At 42.3% G+C, this 20712-nt stretch overlaps 1 protein-coding gene across 2 annotated transcripts in view; it reads left to right on the top strand.

Annotated features, from left to right (window-relative positions):
• Nucleotides 1-20712, top strand: part of SLC2A9 (solute carrier family 2 member 9) — a 93019-nt gene that overhangs the window by 65081 nt on the left and 7226 nt on the right. For both annotated transcript variants that reach the window (XM_053258571.1, XM_053258572.1), the window contains one exon: nucleotides 13287-13414. In XM_053258571.1, the coding sequence (XP_053114546.1) occupies nucleotides 13287-13414 (128 nt within the window). The remainder of the gene's footprint in view (nucleotides 1-13286; nucleotides 13415-20712) is intronic.

Consider the following 20712-nt stretch of genomic DNA (forward strand, 5'->3'; position numbering starts at 1 on the left):
TCCAAATTCAGGTCCCTATCCACCAATCCCAGATTCTGCATTTTCTCCTCAAATTCGGTTATTCTGATACCAGACCCCTCGGTACTACCAAAGGTGGCTTCAGTATTCCACAGATCTCAGAACCTAGTCCTACCCTCTTGTCCTAACCAGGGATGTGCGCAGAACCGCGGAGCTGCGTTCCAGTACTGGGGGCCGCAGCTCCACCTTTAAGGAACCCCCTTAAGCCCCCACCCTTAAAGGAACCCCCACCCTGGCATTCGAACCGCGAACTGCCCCATGATCGGGCTGGGCCGGAGGCCTGTAGAATGGCCTCCGGACCAGTCCATGCACATCACTAGTCCTAACCCCTCTCACCCAAGAGAGAAAGATTGGCACAAGCTCGACGTTCGCTGCTGTCTGAAGGCTTACCTGTCTCGGATCTCTTCATTCCGTTCCACGGAAGCATTGTTCATGTCCTTCCTACCATTCACAATGGGACAACAAGTCTCGACATCTACTTTGTACAGATGGATCAAGGCCTGTATTTCCATGGCATATGAGGTCCAGTGCCTTCCTACTCCACTGAAGCTCACAGCTCATTCCACTCGCTCAGCAGCTACCTCGGCAGCCTTCTCCACAAATGCTCCATTGGAAGACATCTACAGAGCGGCAACATGGTCATCTCCATCCACATTTACAAGACATTACAAGCTAGAACTATTGCACTCCTCTCAGGCTGCCTTTGGCAGACGTGGGCTTCAACACGTTCTTCCTCCCCAGTAGCCGGGGTCGCCCTCCCTCCCAGGGTCTTGTTGGCTGTGGCATGTCCCACGTGAGATGTCCTCACCCAGCAGCTGAGAAAGGAGCATTGGTCACTCACCGTGAAGGTTTCTTCTTGCTGCTGGTGTTGAGGACATCTCGACCCACCCGGGGCATCTGCGGCTACTGGTCTGCACCTTGTTTACCTGTTTTTTCAATACTTACTGTTATCTCTTATGGATTTTTTCCTTCCTTTCTAGAAGCTTGGCTTGACTAACTAAACTGGGAGGGTCTATCCTCCCAGGCCTCTTAAAGGCTTTGACTAATTTAAATATGCCCTGTCCTCTGGACCATGCTAGGGAGGATAACCCACGTGATATGTCCTCAACACCAGCAGCAAGAAGAAGCCTTCACAGTGAATGACCAATGTTCCTCTCTCTAGGCAGTGTACACAATTTAATACAACAAATATAAAACAGAATAAAAACAATTAAAACAATTTCACAGAATAAAAAGTTAAAACAATTTCATAGGACAAAAACAATTAAACAGTTTAAAATTGATTTCAGTTAAAAGCCTGAGAAAACAAGTGTGTCTTGAGGGTGTGTCTAAAAGCAATCAGAGAGGGAGATGCTGTTATTTTGACAAGGAGCATATCCAAAGTCCAATGGCAGCCACAGAGAAGGCCCAGTCCCAAGTCGCCACCAAACAAGCCTGTGGCAACTGTAATTTGACCTCCCCAGATGATCTCAATAGGCGACAGAGTTCATGACAAAGAAGGCACTCTCTTAAGTATCCTGGATCAGTTTAGGGCTTTATAGGTAACTAGCTGAACCAGGCACAGACCCCCCGCTTTCTCCCCCCAGCCCACTCGCCAGTCACTGCTTTCTCCCGTCTGCCACTGCTTTCTTTCCCCTCCCCCCCGCCAGCGCCACCCCCCCTTTTTTTCCCCATCCGCCCACTCGCCGCCACCGGTTTTCTCCCCCCACCCGCCGCCACCGGTTTTCTCCCCCCACCATCTGCCCACCCACCCCCACTTTCTTCCTCCTCTCCTCCTTCCTCCTCACGCGGCCAGGCCTCTTGCCAGAACTCTCACAACGTGTTGTGAGAGTTCCGCCGTCAAATCCTGGGAATGCATGCCGGCTAAGAGAATTAAATACATAGATAACCAGCACTTTGTATTTTGCCCAGAAACCTATTGACAGCCATTGCAGTTTTTTCAGAATTGGTGTTATATGATCCCTTTGAGCTGTCCCAGTCTGGCTACCGCATTCAGTACCAATTGTAATTTCCAGACTATATACAAAAGCAGCCCAACGCAGAATGCAGTACAGTAGTCACACCTGGAGCTCACCAGCATATGCACCAGTTTTAAGATCATTTACCTCCAGAAATGGACATACTAGACGTATCAGCTTAAGCTGATTAAAAGTGCTCCATGCCACTGCCTCAACTTGAGAAACAAGAGAAGGAGTTTTGGATTCAGGAATACTTCCAAGCTATGTACCTGATCTTTCAGGGGCAGTGTAACCCCATCACGAACAGGCAGATCTAAACCCTCTCTCGCGTACTGACCCCCTCCACAGTCAATACCTCCATCTTACTTGGATTCAACTTCAGTTTGTTATCCTTCATCCCGCCCATTACCTCCTCCAGGCAGGCACTGAGGGAGGGTATGCCTTTTCCTGATAAGGTCAACCTGGAGAAATAGATAACACTCTACACCAAATCTGCTGATGATCTTGCCCAGTGGTTTCATGTGCAAGCAAACCTCATTAATCACGGGGTTCCATTTCTTGCCTATTACCACAAGTAACAAGTCATTATGCCTATGGGGGAAAGGGGATTAGGTTCCAGATTGGACCAAAAAGGTGTGTGTGGGGGGGGGATGCAAATAACCATGAAAAAGACAAAAGTAATTGAAACCGTTTTATTGTACCATGCTCCCATGTGCTCAGGAATGCAGCCCCGATCTGTGAAATGCCCCCAGAGCTGCAAAAAATTGCAGGGGTTCTTTTGTGGGGGGGTTTAAAAGAAATGAGCCACAAAATGGCTCCTTCTGTCTCCTCCTGGGCTCCTCCTGACAAAATGGTGCCCGGAAGTGACCTCCACAGTCCTTTCCGGCCCTCTAGGAACTGTGCATATGTGAGTTTTAACCCTTTCATGTCCATGGATACCCTGTGAATACATGGAACTGCATATAACGAGGTTTGCCTATAGATGTTAAAGAGTATTGGAGACAGTATGGAGCCTTGTGGAACTTGATACTTTGGTTCTCGCTTTGCAGAGCAGCCGTCTCCAAGCGATACCATCTGGAATCTACTAGAGAGATAGGAACGGAACCACTGTAAAACAGTGCCACACAATCACATCTCCCTCAGATGACCCAGAAGGATACCATTGTTAATGGTTTCGAAAGCCGTCAAGATCCAAAAATATCAGCAGAGTCAATCCCTCTGACAGTAGCCAATTGGAGATCATCCATTAGGCCAACCACGGCAGTCTCAACTCCATAGCCTGCTCAAAAGCTGGTTTGAAATGGGTCTAGATACTCTGCATTATCCAAAACTGCCTGGAGCTGAGAGACCACCACCTGCTCAATCACTTTGCCCAACCATGGAAGATTATAAACAGGTCTGTAAATAGCTAACTCTGAGTAAGTTCATTATTCCATATTTGCACCAGAACATCAACAGAATCACTAGCAGAGTCCATTCTTAATCCCTTCCAAGGCTTCTTGGAATCCTATTGGATCCAATAAACTTCTTGGGCAGACCACCCTAATAGGTCCTTTGCCCCTGCAGAGGTGGGTTGTGGTTGCAAGTCCCACCTTAACCAGATGGTGGTCTGCCAATGACAATGGGGAGATGACAGGAGTCCCCACCCATGGGGATTGGCTCTGCAGAAGCTAGGTGAGTGGCGGAGCTGATTCCCTGCCGCAGGGAGTGCTGAGCAGCGCACTGCAGCTCAGAGCAGCTTGCAGGTGCTGCCAGAACAGAAGTAAGCACCTTCTAATTTATGCTTAAAGGTGACTTTCACTGCCCGCCCCTCATAGCCGCTACTGCATGGAACACCATCCTGATTAGAGCAAAAGACCAAATCAAGTGTGTGACCAGCATCACACATCAGTCCACAGACTGTGGACCGGCCACAAGGGATAGGCCCATAGTTGTCAAACCACTATGAACTTGTGAGCCATTCCTGACAACCCAGACCTGAAGTGAACATTGAAGTGCCTCACCAACCTGGGCAACTCCAATGCCAGATCCGTCAGCTCAGGGCAGCGGGGTGATCAGTACACCAACAAAAGTCCCAGTCTTTCCTTGCTCCCCAGGCATTCAATATAGGTTGAGTAATTGTAAGAACCACATCATCTGCATACAATTTTATTTTATGTTCTTGCTTCACCATTTTAATTCCAGAGACATTTTGTTCTTGCCATACCTTTATCGTCAATGGTTCAAAAGCTAGGATAAACAACAATGGTGAAAGGGGACACCCTTGTCTAGTACCCTTTGTATTAGAGCATTTTTTAGATAACATCCCATTCACTATTATCTTTGTTGATTGTTCATGGTAAATGCTTTGAATCCATGAAAGGAAATTCAGACCACAGTTCATTTTTTCTAATAGTTTAAACAAGAAGGACCAATCAAGATTGTCAAAAGCTTTCTCTGCATCCAAGAAAATCATCTCTGCTTTACACTAGCCTCTCCTGACCAGGTCTCCGTCATGCATACCAAATCAGCGCCTTCATCCATAATCAAGTCATGGATTATCTCAGACTTATTTTGGACCAATCTGGCATTAAAGAGTAATATGGTGGGGTTCTGTCAGACATATATTCCTGAAGCAAAAAAAGTACTTATGGAGGGTGTGGAGAGCAGTGAAAATCACTCCGCCCACACCTTTGTGTACGCTTGGCTGAAGTGCAAGGTCTTGCTCTAGTCTCCTCATGCTGTGAAATATGTGGACCAATGGGACTTGGTCTAGATGCTGCCCAGTGTTTTTGCTATCTTTGAAACATGAATGAAATGGGCAGCATTTCATTGTGTCAGTGCTTGGTTCATTTGAACAAGCAGAACAGGAACTAAAAAGAGATCTGCTTTGCCATCTAGTTCCGTTTGGGGACTATACATTTGCTCTAAACTCTGTCTTTGACAGATTGTCTGCTTATTAGTAGGAGGAATGTAGGCATAATTATATGTATTGCAGAAGAATGTCTGTTACAGAGCTCAAAGACTAATATACTTTAAGAGTATTATGATTAAGACAGGTGTAAATTTTTGATTTACTGAATTGGGCAAAATTGGGCTGAACGTTTTCTATGTAGTTACCTATATTACCTTGCACACAATCATCTGGGGATGGTTTGGGGCAGGGAGGAGCCTTAACCCTAATGCCCACATTTGACCAGAGCCTCAGTTTGGCTCTCCTGACTTACATGAAATTACACCTGTAATTACATAACAGATCACAGCCCCTCTAGCCACAGGGCTCTCTGACAAACATGGCAGCCAACGGCCAGGACCTGCAGAAACAGGGAAAAGTGGACAATCAATCCGAGGTAGTGAAGCTACTACTCTGCATGAACCTGGGTTAAGACAGAGGATTAGAAGCAGGCTTATCCAGATTCAGACTATCAGAACTTTGGGAATTTGCCCTGGTTCACATGAGCATGCAGCCCTGGGTTATCTGTCTCTAAGCCAGGTTTAGATGATCATGTGAAGAAGCTTAATAAGTTGTTAACATCAAAAGGCCCTTAAAATATATTTGCAAGCCAAAATGCATTTGACAGCACTATGGAAGACAGGCTACTGACTTCCATAGTGACCCAGGAAGGCAGGGCTTTTCTGTTTCAATTTTAAGTAGCGCACAAAAGAACCCCAAATAAAAATCTTGATATACAAATCTTAAATCAGTTTATTTTATACAACATGTTTACATATTTTAATATTCAGCCAAATCTTTTTTTAATGATAGTGCAGTCCCATTGCTTTTAACAAACTTACCTTACACTTAATTGCTTTTATGTACAAACTTTAAAAGTGCTTGTCTCAAAGTCCTGATCTAATTCTTTCCAATGTGTAACTTATTTTATGCATTAATATTTTCAGGAATTTCACATAGTAAAATTTTCTTTAACACCAAACAGATTGGGATTTACATTGGAACAATTAAGATGGTTTCTCCGGAGCTGTCAGCCTATAACTGATATTGACAACAATGTGGTTGCTGTTACCTTTAAGTGACATTAAGTTGCATAATCTAGTTTCTGAGATTGGAGAGGTCCCCTAAGCAGCTTCCTTTTGGATAGCTTTCTCAGGCATACCCTTAGAAACATCTCTCTTTTTTTGTCTAATGTTTTGATAATTCTACCTTGTTGAAACGGAAACTCATGATGCAACTATTGAGACCCATAAAAATGCACTCAGTTCTGTATAAAATACAGTATGTATAAAAGTATCATGTTAAAATTAATGGTTGACATCTAAAATAACATTGTGTATGCTGGAAAAATTCAGTGTGCAGTAGAGGAGGGGCAATTTTTGTCCATCTCCCTTTCCCTCTGCAACAACCTGTGCCTCCCAAATATATTTCCCTGAGGGGTGCAAGACTCTCCAGGTCATATTTTCAGGAGGTACAGGCAGTTTCATAGGGAAGGGAAGTTGTACAAAACTTGCCCCTCCCCCATTGTGCACAGGGATTTTGGAGGGGGGGATAATATCCTGAATGTCAGCTGTTAAAATAGATTATCCGGAGAATAACTAGAGATTGATGGGATTAAGAAGTTTAAAATGCAGCTAATGTGTGTTCTGGCTTTATTTCAGGATATAGTTAGCTTTCATAAAATAATGTTGCAAAAAGAACAATTGAATTCCTAAACTACTGCATTAAAAGTTTTGCCTGGAAACCATGACTCAGGGGGCTGAAATCACACTTCAGTAGAAAAAGGAGTCATCAGATTATTCAGATCAATGGTTTTCTTTTATATTTTCCAAGTGAAAAATTGGTATGCAGAATATGGACAATTACCCTAATGTGCAAACCAAAATTATTCTGCTTTCCCCCCTTGATTTAGTTACGTATTTCAACTACTAAGGGACAAATTACATACACACATCTTTGCATTTAAATTAACGTAGTTTTGTACTGGGTATCAATTAAATACTTTAATTTTCTCCCCTTCTTTATTTGTTTTTAAATTTATATCCTGCTATTTGGGCAGGATATAAAAGGACTCCCAAGTAGTCTACTATAGAATAAAAATACAAATGTAAAACAACAAGAGCAGCAATAATAAAAAATGAACCATGCAACAACAGAAAGAAAACAAGGTAAATGACAAAGACAGGATGCTCTTCACCATGTGTCCATTTTTAAAAGTTATTCTACAGTATGTTGTCCACACAACTTGTTACGTACCAAGAATATTCACAATAGCTTTCAAACTGCCTTCCCAGCTCGTGTGTGTGTGTGTATAAATCCATACTTTCTTTTTTATTTCTGCTTTCTGCCTTGGAAGGGGCCCATGTGCTTCAATTAGTGCTGAAGACTGAACCAAGTAACGGCAGGGTTTTGTATATTCAAAAATGGGGGCTAGCTTTTTTGTGTGGTCCCAATAGCCTAGGTGCATCTCAAAATCAGTGTAAGAATGATCTAATTCAGTCTACGTAATTCCTTTAGCAATTCATTTTTGACTGCTATAAATTGCAGACTTTTGGGCTCCTAGACAATGCCCAGCTTCCCTCTCTCTATCCCCACCCAATGTGGTGGTGTTTTGCTCCAATGATGGAAAGTTCTGGAGAACTCAAAAGCATGCCAAGTATTGTACTACTTTGGGTTGTTTTGGTTGGTCTTAAATAATGTATTAGCAGAATGTGGCTTTTGGACCTTTTCTGTAGTACATATAATTTTTAGGTACCTTTTAAAAATGGGACTAGAGCTGAATCAGGGTAAAGGTGAAGGGGAGCAATTATATAAGACAAATTATTGCAAACAAATTTTGTAGTAAAATAAACCCATCAGTCCCAATTAAATGTACTAACTAGACTTTGGCTGAAGTCATTTGTGTACATTACTAATTTGGGAATTTTAAAAAATCTGTTCCAATGTCTTTCTGCAATTATTATTCTAATGTAAATTTATATAGCACCTAATGGCAGATAAAATGTAAACATTTTTGTCTTCTGTGTGCATTTTTCTTTCAAGGGTTTAAATTTCAGCCTTAAAATTAAAATCACAGGGGATTTTCAGTTGCTGGTTAATGGGTGTGAATGCCTTTCCTTAAAGCATCAGGGTATGTTTTCTATTATACTCAACTCAATACAGAAAGAGACAGTGTAATTGAAATGAATCATTGCAGTAATTATGTTTGGCACATTAACTTTGTGAATTCATCTTGTAGCTTCCTTGCTTCAAGCCTCCTACAGAACTTCTCAGTGGATTTTTAATGAGCAACGAGTTTTATTTTAAAAATATGTCCACAACAGATCTTTAAAGTGGTAGTTGTGTATGGCTTGTCTTTAGTGGGGGTGATTACATAATTCAGGCGGGCTGAATCAGCATCACTCACCCCTATACTGTGGAGGCTACAAGATATCCCAGTAAGGACTTATAACATTGCTGTGGAAACTCATATTGCTTGCTTTTCTAACAAAAAAAAGGGGGGGGCAATGAAGCAACGAGAGGCCAAATCTGATTGAGGCAGCTGATCTTCTGATGAAGAAAGATCAGATTTGGGACAAATAAAAATATGTTTCACCTATTCCTGCAACTATTGTGTAGTAACACTCTCCTTACCTCTTGGCAAGATGGTGCGAAAGCCTATGCAGATGACACATTCTGTCACACATTAAGACAGTTCACATGACTGAAAACTGGTCCTACCCAGCTTCGGGAGCTGTGTGCTGAGCAAACTAGGTAGGAGGAGTGGGATATGATTGTGTGTGAGAGAGGAGCTGGGTAGCACAGGGCTGTTCTTAGGTTCTTGAGTGTTGAGGTAGTTCTTTGGCAGGAATCACCATGGGGTAATAGAGGGCAGAGGAAGCACAAGCGTATGTGAGCATCAAGAATGGCAACCCTCTATCAAGTTTGCCCCACAGTGTCTAGGTATTACCTGTGTAGTTTTCCCACCCCTCCAGAAGCAACCAATGGTGTGGAGTAGAAGCAGGAAGATGCATGATGAGATGATGTCACAGTTTGGGAAGTGTGCCTAAATGTTAAGAGAAGAGGAGAAAGAACTTGACACAGAGCTGCTATTTTCAGCAGCAGACCTATGTTGAGCATAATGTCTTGTTCCAGCAAAGTGTAAAGCATAGTTTTGCTCTGGGGGACTATGTGCCGTGGAAGGCAGTTTTTCAGAACCTGGTTTTCAAAGTACTGCAAATCTATTATTCAATAAATACAGGGGGGTTTTTTTGTTTTAAAAATGTATATCCCTGTTTTCTTCATATAAATCCAAGGCAATTTATGCTTTGTTGGATGCTTCTACCCTTCCCTGATACCATTCATTTCACCTTTGGCTTTTACTCTGATGTACAGTGCGTGCTTTTCCAAACTGATCTAGGAGCAGTATTTTTATTATGCTGACAAGAAGACCGCTGTTTCTGTTGCTTGTCCTACAGCAAAGGCATGACATAACAAATTATTATACCAATGTTCGGTGTTGCTGCTCTATCTCTAAACTTTCAATTTCTCTCTGCAAGGAGAAAAAGGGACTCTTCTGCAGATATGTGGGTTATAGTACTAATCTAGCTTGTAGTAAGGATTATAAAAGATAATTATGAGAGTATTATTTTTCTCTGAACTCTCTGTAAAATGCATTCTAAGTATTCTTATTGTAAAAATTACTGGACTTCAAAGAGCTTAGTTTCACGTTGGATTGTGGCAAATGAAGGGACGGATGCAATCTGTATTTCACAATGTACAATGATTAGTTGTTTACAATTTCATAAAATGTTATATTACAGTTGGTCAAGTGATATAGATAGAGGGTGTTTCCCATAAATATTAAATATTCTCTCAAGAGTAGCCTTTCAAGAAAAAAACTGGAAAGAAACTGAAAAACTGGAACCCATAATATCAAAAATTATGATTTTTTTTTTAAAGAGGGTATTGAATATATTTAATAGGAAGTATTAACATCTGGATTTTAAAACATTTTTCATCACTTTTGCTGAATCTGTTTAGTGTTTAGCCATAATCATGCTAGAATCCCTGACGTATGTGTCATCAAAAATTAAGAAAAGAGAAATATATAAAATGACAGGCATCACTAGTAATACAATCCTCTACATGTGGCTTGGAAGTACGTCACAGTGGCTGATATCCAGACTAATCCTTCACCGATGCACCAGGTTTTTTCATTGCATGAGAAGAGAGAGGCAGTTTCGGCAATCTCCACCTATGCTTCCTGGTTCCCCCAAGCCTTAGGAACATAGTTGTGGGAGGCACAACAGCTTCAGAACATAGAGGAGATAATAAAAAAATCACCCCATGCCCTCACACAATGGATAAACCTGGTGTGTCAGTGGAGGGCTAATTTGGCTGTCAGTCATTGTGTTAAATAACACTTACTGTACTCCCCGAAAAGTGTGCCTCCATGAACTGAAGCCAAATGTTTCTCCAAATGACCGTTGCCTAGAATGAAGGGATTCTTGAGTCAAATTAGTAAGTTGTTTTATGTGGCACCATATGATACTTGCATGCAGCTCAGTATTTGAGGTCTCATTGGGTAGAGTGTTATACCGATGGCTGAACTAATGTTCTGTAGTATACAAATCATATTTTAATCAACTAGTGTCCAGAAACACAGATGCACTTAGGAGCATGCTTAGATTGTCTTACTGTGGTACCAAGGCTAACATGCCAACATTAGTGAAATCCAAGGGATTCACATATAATTAAATGAGGTTAAGATTTGTTTCATTTTTTCCCCAAATAATGGATGAGAAAGCAAGTATTTGTAGGTATTTATTACTTATGTATTTATTATTGGCCCACATGACATGCAATACAGTGGTGGCATTGCCTTTTGGAAAACACTGCTGCACCTGTTGCAGGCAGCTCTGGCAGTGTTATGCAACAGGGCAGTGTGCAAATACTTAAAACAGCACGCCTACAGTTGTGCAGTGCTACTTCCATTGTATCCAGTTGCCTGCTGGCATGCTGTTTTAAGACTGATTGATTGATTGATTATATTTATATACCATTCAACTGACCAGTGTCCTCGAAGCTGTTTACAAAAAGAATATTAAAAACAGAATCGAAAACAATGACAACCAAGATAAACACACAAAACAATTAAAACAGCCGGTAAACTGATAAAGAGTCAGCAGATGACCAGAGACGCAGCAATTGCCAATTAAAGGTTTGCCAGAAGAGGTAGGCTTTCTCATGGTACCTAAACAATGACAAAGACATTGACATCTCTGACATCCTTTAAAAAGTCCTTAATGATGCATTTCTTCACCCAGGCTTTGATTGTTTTGATTGTTTTGAATGTTGTTTTTAGAATATTGTTTTAAAATTTAAAATTGTGTTTTAAATTTCTTGCTTTTAATTTTTTTTTTGTTTTGTTTTTGTTTTTAATTAATGTTCTACTTTTTAATCTTGTTGTAAACCACCTAGAGACGTAAGTTTTGGGCGGTGTAAAAATATGATTGATTGATAAATAAAAAATAAATAAATTGCCAGGCAAACCTCTCTAGGGAGGGTATTCCATAGATGGGGGCCACTACTGCGTAGGCTTGCTCTCTGGCAACCTCCCCTTGCACCATTGTGGGTGGTGTGACCCAGAGGAGACACTTGGAACAAGTGGTGGCACAATTGCCCTCCATGCAATACCTGCCAAGGCTGCCTGCAATCTAAATAGCAGCGCTGGCTGACTGGCAGTGCAATGAACATTATTACTATTATTATCATTATCAAAATATTTATGTACTGCTTTTCAACAGGAAAGTTCTCAGAACAGTTGACATAACAAAAGAGATGAGGAAATTATTCCCTATCCCCAAAGGGCTTGCAATATAAAGGAAAGCACAAAAGAGACACCAGCAACAATCACTAGTTGTATAGGGAATCAATCACTGCTGTGTTGGATAAAGACAGTTGCCCCCACCCCTAAATATAAGAAAGCCAACACTTTTAATAACTGCTTCTTTGCCCTGCTAGCAAGGGTTGCTAGGATGTAATTGATGAGAACTGTGTTAATATGCATTGTCGCTGCGTGCTAAACATTCAGTTTTTCAACATTTTCTTCATTTTGTTATGTTTTAAAAAATGAATAATTTACCCAGCCATATGGTCCAGTTAAACCATGTTTTAAATTATTTTAACTGAATCATCTAATCTTTTATTCACAGCTGCAATTTTTCATATTTTCAAGACATATTTCAATTTTTCTGCTAAAATTTTGTAAATATTAGGGCATATAGTCTGGTTGCTTCCAAACTAGCTGATTGTTTTTTTAAAAAAATAGACGTCATTTACTCACTCAGTTATTATGGAGAATCCAGATGGTATTGCTGTCAAACTATTGCATTCTAGTGTGTTTCATGCCATCTTCCCATCTTTAAGAGCTGTTTTGTGGCAACATTTCTGACTTTCAGTGTAATTGCAGTGCCAGTCTATCCAGCGTGGATTGGCAAATTGATGCTCCTGGCAGGAGCAGTGGTCTGTGAAGCAGTTGATGATGTGGTTGGTCATTGCTCCTACTATTCTGCATTTCTTCAACTTGCATTTGCTGGTTGCACAGCCATTACCATATCCTGCTACACAGTCCTTTACCCCATAGCAGGATTTTTTATAACCTCATTTCAGTTTGGGCCTAAAATATGAGTATAAAATATAACTTTTGATTTTTATCAATTGTTGCATTTTCCCGGAGTGCAATTGTACTAATAAAAAATGAATCCCACCAAATGGTGGGATTGCTGTGGCTTCAAAGAGTAAATGACTGGAGCCAATTATGGCAGAGGGGGAACACAAAATTCACAATTTAAAATGAAGGGAACAGAAAGTAGCTAATTAAAAGGTTAATTTCAATAATGCCCATGGCTGGGGAAAACAGAAAATCTAGTTTAACTGCTTTAACCCACACCAAAGAAGGAAGTTTACTGACTGAAGGCTGCTGTCATAAGCTCCAGCTACTGGCATTTCTTAAGTCAGACTTATTGATGAGTAAACATATGATCTTGTCCACAGGGAGAGGAATCACAGGATATATATGTGGAATATATCACTATTTTAAACGTCATGTGGTATCACAGGGCTTTTTTCTTTCAGCTGATTGTGGAAGATGAATGCCTCAGCAGTGATAAAAGACTCTAGTTCAGAAAAGACCTCAGCATTCCTTAGATGTGATACTATTATAAAACTACTGGAAAGAGAATGATGGGTGAAGTTCCTTCCCAACCAGAGCTCAGAGTCTCTCTAGGATATTAGTGCCAGAAGCTAGAGATGCTTAGATGAAACAGAAAAACTTAATCTTTCAGACTAGGAATAGCAGTTTCTAAAGTACCTTGTTCTTACCTCTCCCTTTGCAGGTGGAATCCCCTTTGTCCTAACAGGAGAGTTCTTTGCACAGGCTCAAAGGCCAGCTGCATTTATGATTGCTGGGATCATCAACTGGCTCTCCAATTTTGCTGTTGGGCTCCTTTTCCCTTTCATTCAGGTATGAGCTGTGACTTATGTCAGGTAAATTGTCCATGTTGAAATGAGAAAATGGTGACCTGGGGCCTGTGGTGGGATTGAACAAAAGATCTTCCTTGATATGTATGCTGTAGCATCTTAAATGGACACTCAACAGCATCCACAGTTTCCCTTAGTCCAGAAGAGGAATCCCTTACTCTGGGGTAATAAGGACTCTAGTTCCAGACCAAGGGAAACTATGGTTGCTACCCAGTGTAGTTACAAGGAGCTTCTACTGAAGGAGAATCAAGGTGTTAAGGTTTTAATAAATAAAAAATTATTCCATTTTCAAGATGTCACACTGGAACTATGGAGTTTGGTTTAGTCTCACACTCACTCACTCTCCTTGCTCTAATTCTGGAACATGTGCCTAGATCTCTCAATGGAGATACAGAGTATTCTACATGGAAATGCATTTGAAAAGTGACTGGGAGTATCCACTTGTTCAGAATTCAGCTTACCACAGTGGCACTGTAACAGCAGTTGTTCAGGATCTGTAATGGTTTCCAGTATAAAAGTCATGAATGGTCAGGTCCTACAAATTGATGTCCAATCAGTGGTTTTCAGATTTGCTGGGGACGCATCCTCAGCATACCAACTTAAGGCATTTGTGATACACACCCTGCATTCTCATTAGTAGTAGTTTCCTTCCTATGATATGATTTTAGATATGTCAGATATCCGTCCTAAGCTTCTTCCATAGGATAAGGAAAATGCCTTTTTAAAAATTTTGCCAATAGTCCTTTGAACATAAGAATAGCCCTGCTGGATCAGGCCAAAGGCCTATCTAATTCAGCATCCTGTTTCACACAGTGGCCCAACAGATGCCTCTGAGAAGCCCATAGGCAATAGGTGAGGGCTGTTGCTCCCTGGCAACTTGTATTTAGAGGCATCTTGCCTCTGAGGCTGGAGGTGGCCTTCATTCTTGACACACTGTACATTCTTTAGTAGTTCTTTTCTCTGAATCTTATATTTTGGTGATTGATATGTTGTACGTTGTATCGGTATGCTGTATTGGTATGGTGTATGAGAATTTCCTAAATATCTAGACTCTCCAAGATTCTTGTGGATAGAAGCCAGGATGGAAACCTTGTCATGGGTACTCTACCCAATGGTTCTTATTGCAGATTTTAATGGCCTCATTTAGCTAGAGTAGTAGTTTTACAGATGGGGGTGAGTCAGCTTCACAATAACTTGTGGTGTGCACAGAACCGGCTGGTCCTTTTCAATTCAAGTCTAAACCGGACCCGAACCAGACCGGGCCAGTTCGGTCTGGCACCTCCTCGAACCCCCTCCCTATTCAGTTCGGTGGGGTTCATGAACCTTTTAGGGGGGTTAATTTTTTTTGTTAAACTTATCTCCTTCAGGGGGTTCTCCAAAGTGGTGGTGGGGCCCATTAGGCAGGTGCAGTGGCCTCCAAAATGGCCTCTGCACTAAGGGAAAGGCCCAGACGGGCTGAAGAATGGGCGAAAAGGGCCATTTTTCTAAGGAGGGAAGGCTGACAGGGAGAGGGGGAACCTCCACAGAACACTGCTTGCTGCCGCCTCAGAAAACCCGCCCCCAGAGGGGGTAAGTTTTTTAAAAATGAAAAATTTCCCTTAAAAGGTTCATGACACACACCCCTGAACGGGCCAGGGGGATTCGGTCTGGGGTTGAGCCAAACCAGGGGTGGTTCAGGTCGACCCCAAGTCTTCAAACCGAACTGGTTCAGCTCCAAACCGGTTTGGTTCCGAACCTGTTTGCACATCCCTGTCAATAACCCCCGTAAGGTAGGCTTAGTGGAGAAGTATCAGCTAGCCCAGTAAACCTCATGGCTGATCAGGGATTTAGACTCAGATTTATCTGGTCTAAGTACAGCACTGTCCATTCCACCATACTGAGGACAGCATCTAGAGAAGAGCTCATGGAAAATATCTCTGTCTGGTGTCTGGACTCCTGCCACCCATTGTCACCACCACACATCATTGCCTCAACTCTCAAAAACAGATTTTTTTTCAGGGGGTTATGGGGTTGCAGTGAGGAGTGGGGAGAGAGGAAGATGGCTTGTGCTTACACTGTTGCTCAAGTGCTGCTCTGAATCCTTGTGTTTGGTGACCGTGTGCCTGTTTTCTAGGGGAAACTTCTCCCCTAGAAAATCTAATTTCTCTTTATGGTCTTCAGTACAATTCTCATTTCTCTAGCAACGAAAGAACACAGAGCCATCATCTTTGACACTGCTATTTACTTCATTTAAGGTTTCAAGTATTCTTTTGTTAAAGAGGCTGCCTTTTCTTTTCCATAATAAAGCAATGTGGGGGAAGCCAGTACACATGGGTTTCTAGAATGGTGTATGAGCTGCCTTGTCCTTTTCAATATAGTTAGATGCTCTGCACTTAGACTCTTGTTAGTCTTTGAACCCTTCATAGCTGTGCTCCCAATGTAGTCATCTATTCCGAGGCTCCAAAACATACTTGAAATTCATGTATCCATAACAACTTCTCATTCATTTCTGTAGAGGAATCTGGATTTACATGCACATATTTCCCCTTCACTGGAATGGAATGGGAGTACTGTGTTTTCAAGAACTCTAGAAGCTTATAAAAGCAGGGAGCACTTCTAAATTCAAGCTATAGTATGATTAGGATTACAACATTTCATCAGTTAATGGGTTAGATTAAGTGATTACAAAGCTTTGGATCTGCACTAGTGAATTAAGCAGCAGATTGTTTAAAAAATCTTAATGTTATTATAAAAACCGAGGGTAGCAGACACCATCTTAGGAAAAGCATCCCTCCTTAGCCCTATTCAGACATTAAGGTCATTCACATGACCATAAAAGTGAGGGCTGGGTTGGGAAGGCAGGATCATTCCTATCTTCCTTCGCATGACCAGAGCTATTCTCTCACCACACTGTTTGCCTGTACACATGATCACTGCTTCAGCAAGTGGCACAGCATTCTGGAGGCCAGGAAAATGAAACCTGGCCCCCAAGAATCCTATAAATCAGCAGGTTAATTATTTAACCTGGTGATACACATCATTACAATATGTTTCCACATACAATACATGTGTAAAGCAGATTTTGAATTATATATATTAGCACTGTGCCACGTGCAATGAAATAGTTCTTTTCAGTGGTAACTCAGAACTGGCCTGAAGATAATTTTATTCTCAATTCAAGCAAAAGATATTTGATAGTCACAGCCAAGCTCCATGTCTGCTGTGATTCTGCTGGAGCAGAGGGGGAAATGCAGGAAAGAGATACTAATTTAAAGTGTGCAGCAATGTCTTTTGAAATCTCAGAAGCCACAGATATGAATGCTTAAGTAGTTACTGACATGGCAATACCTGAATAAACTTTCTATATATTTTTTTAAATGTATGTAAACCTGTGCAGTTTTTATAAGTTATTCAGGTTGCAGAATTCACCTTGGTTGATCCATAATCTGGATTACCTGGGCTGAGAATTTTATTTACTGTTAAAGATATACTTAGCTCACATAAGAGGCATATTGGCCAACATGCTGCACAGCTGGAGGTCAGTGTAAGGAAGGCTCTGGGTCCGCAGAGAACCTCCAGTGTCCCTGAAGTAACGGCAAGTTGCACGGCCAAGCAGAGTGGGAGAAGCAATTTTTGCTTCTCTCCCTTCCCTCTAAAAGCTCTTTCCACCTACAGGAATCTGTACCTGACAGCTGCCTGCTTGGCTGCGGTGTGCGGTCACCGCAGGGACGTGCTCTGAGCATGTCAGCCATTGTCATCTACAGAAGAGGTGAGGGCATGCCCACAAGTTTTATTATCTCTTAAATGTGTTGCAGTCAAAACCTATTATTAAGTGCACAGAGTTTTCAAACCGATCAGGAAAAAGCCACACATCTTTTTAAAAATGTTAAACTCATCAAATATTTGTACAACTGCAGTATCTTTGTGATCCCTTTGGCATTTAAAGTAAATAAAAGTGTGCCGTCGGGTCGGTGTCAACTCCTGGAGACCACAGAACACTGTGGTTCTCTTTGGTAGAATACAGGAAGGGTTTACCATTGCCATCTCCTGCACAGTGTGAGATGATGCCTTTCAGCATCTTCCTATATTGCGGCTGCCCGATATAGGTGTTTCCCATAGTCTGGGAAACATTCCAGCAGGGATTCGAACCAGCAACCTATGGCTTGCTAGTCAAGTCATTTCCCCACTCTTATTCAGCTTTTCTTCAGAAGAGACCTGTTTCCAGTTCTCCCTGCTTCCACTGTAATGTGGAGCTTCTAGCAAACAATTTATAGTCTCACTCTGTCCTGAGATCCAAACTGATGTAATGGAGCCTGACAGTACATTCCAGGAACACTCATAGGTCCCATGAATTGGCAGACATGGATATTTCTTTGGCACCCTGCCTAAAGGTATATATGCCCAAGGCATTAAAGAATGCTATCCTTTTGAGAACAGCAACACTGCTTGAAGTAGAAAAGCTGGTTTGATGCTGATACATGTGAGCAGTGAAGAGACTGGCTGATCTTTATATGTGTTGTCCAAAATCAGATACTTACATGAATTCTCTTGAAACCATGTTTAAAGCCAGTGTATTAGAAGTCTTTGAAAGGGTGTTTTGTTATGTTTCAGCCCCTCCTCAATTGGTTATCTGCCAAAATGCAGTTTTACTGGTCAGATATGTAAATGGGCAGTTAAAATCCTTACACTCCTCATGTGTGTGATAAAGTATCACCATATGCTGACCTCTGGAAAATGTAGAATTATCCCATCAAAGAGAGTGGAATAGGCCCAGTCGCTCATTATTACACTACAGCAGAAACTCATTTTTTTGTGGGCCTCTGTTCTGCAGTATGTTGACTGTCTCCTCTCCTAGAGAGGAGAGCTGGTCTTGTGGTAGCAAGCATGACTTGTCCCCTTTGCTAAGCAGGGTCCACCCTGGTTGCATATGAATGGGAGACTAGAAGTGTGAGCACTGTAAGAGATTCCCCTCGGGGATGGAGCCACTCTGGGAAAAGCATCTAGGTTTCAGGTTCCCTCCCTGGCTTCTCCAAGATAGGGCTGAGAAAGATTCCTGCCTGCAACCTTGGAGAAGCCACTACCAGTCTATGAAGACAATACTGAGCTAGATGGTCTGACTCGGTATATGGCAGCTTCCTATGTTCCTGTATAATGACTATTTTAATAATTCACGCATAATTTTGTAATTCCATAGACCAGAAAGAAAGCAAACAAAAGTTGAGGGCATGATCAATTAACATGCAGACCACTGTGTTTAGCTTTGTTCTTTTTTTAAAAAAAAATCATCTCAGTTTTCTTTATAATTTTTCAGAGAGCTACCTGTGCAGCAACAGGAGCAGCCTAACAGTACTTCCCAACTAATTGCTCCTGTGCAGTGGGGAAGGGGCAATTTGCCCTCTCCTTCCCCCAGAAAGCCTGCTGTGCCACCTGAAAATATGTCCCTGAGGGCAGTGCATGGTCCCTCCCCAACTAAGTGCACCAGGAAAGTGCTGTCAGGCTGCTCCTCTCGTTGCACAGGTGCTTTCTTGTGCAACGAGAAAGCAAATAACAGAAAAATGATCTGGTTACAAATTATAAGTGACTAGTATTTTGAAGCCCGTTATAATAACGGGCGCTAGCCTTTTCCTCTCTCCTTTACTGTTTTTTTTTTTAAAATACTGACGACGACGCTGCCGCCGAAGTCCCACCCTCCCTCCCTCCCAACTTCCGAAACCACCTTACCCCTCCCGTGACAGTTGAGAAAAGAAAGACCTAAATTGAAGAGGGAGAGAGGAGCTCGCAAGCAGTGCTCCTCCCTCTGCAAAGGCTCTGCCCGAACTGGCGCTTGGGGCCGAAAGGACCCACGCAAGAGGCGTCCTTTCCGCCCCAAGCGCCAGTTCGGAAAGAGGCTTTGCAGAGGGAGGAGCACTGCTTGCGAGCTCCTCTCTCCCTCTTCAATTTAGGTCTTTCTTTTCTCAACTGTCACGGGAGGGGTAAGGTGGTTTCGGAAGTTGGGAGGGAGGGAGGGTGGGACTTCGGCGGCGGCGGCAGCATTTTTACTTTTACTTTTCTTTGGCCGCCACCCACCGCAGCCCGTGTCTCCGGCCACCCAGGGCTCCGGTGGGCCCGCCACCCACCACCGCCGTGGTTCCAGCAGGCCCGCCGCCGCAGCTCCGGCCGGGCCCTCCGCTGCCTGGGGCCTCTCCCTTGTCGCCGCGGCGTGTCCTCTGGCCAAGGCGGCGGCGGCCAGTGTCCCCCGGTGCTGCTCACCCAGCTTCTTCGGGGCAGCCGCTTCTGGCCGCCCAAGATGGCCACCGGGTGCCGGTGGTCGTGTCTCTCTTGCTCTGTTCTGCGCATGCGCTCCGCGCATGCGCAGAACAGGCCAGGGAGGCACGGACACACGCTTGGTGTCCGTCCACGGACGGACACCAAGCGTTTTATAATAGAGGATTCACATGATCATTGTTTTCTGAACTACCTGGCATCCTCTCTTTTAGTTTTACATGGATTTTATCAGTTCTGCTACAATCACAAGAAGTCCTGATTCAGAATTTTGTTGCGACCTCCAAAAGCAGTGAACCCAGTCCCCTGGGAATGTTTTCTTGTACAAACTCTTTTGAAATGAATGAGAGCTATACAATAGTTTCCATTCACTGGATTGTGCCTGCCATCTTCTGCATTCTAACGGTGTAGTGAAGAGTCTCTGAATTTTATTCTATTACCAAATAGAAATAATCATCCTGAATTAGCATAGTTTTACATAACAGCTGTCTGATCTTTAACTTGCACAATGCTTTATCCAACATATAATTTTATTTTCATGAGTAATGTCTGTATTTTTGAATATAGCCTCCCTATTGAATTAATATGACCTTTTGCTCAAATTTAAAAGTGAACTAGTGATTATTCATGCATGGAAAGCATTTGTACTAATGGAAAGAACCTTAAAGATCATCTAGTTTTCATTAGATTTATTGTATTACACACGCATGAGAGTACCTGTATATTATGAGTAGAGTGGTAGAACGGCATTATTTCATGTTGTTTCACCTGACACACACACACACACAACCTCCTGAGGTTTCTCTAAAAGCTTTCCTTTTGCACTGTTTGTGCTCAAACAGGCATTTTTAAATGTGTTTTTTAAATGGATCCATAGAAAAAGTTACGAGGGCCAGAAGTTGAAAAGCACACACAAAACTGCAACACCGGTTGGCTCTCGCCTCCCCCAGCATATTTACAGTTTATGTAAATTGTATATTCATATTTACAACTGAAGATTTATTAACTAAAATAGTGAAGCCTATACTGACAATTTCTTTG

Source organism: Hemicordylus capensis, chromosome 5 (genome assembly GCF_027244095.1).
Source record: "Hemicordylus capensis ecotype Gifberg chromosome 5, rHemCap1.1.pri, whole genome shotgun sequence".
Lineage (NCBI taxonomy): Eukaryota > Metazoa > Chordata > Lepidosauria > Squamata > Cordylidae > Hemicordylus > Hemicordylus capensis.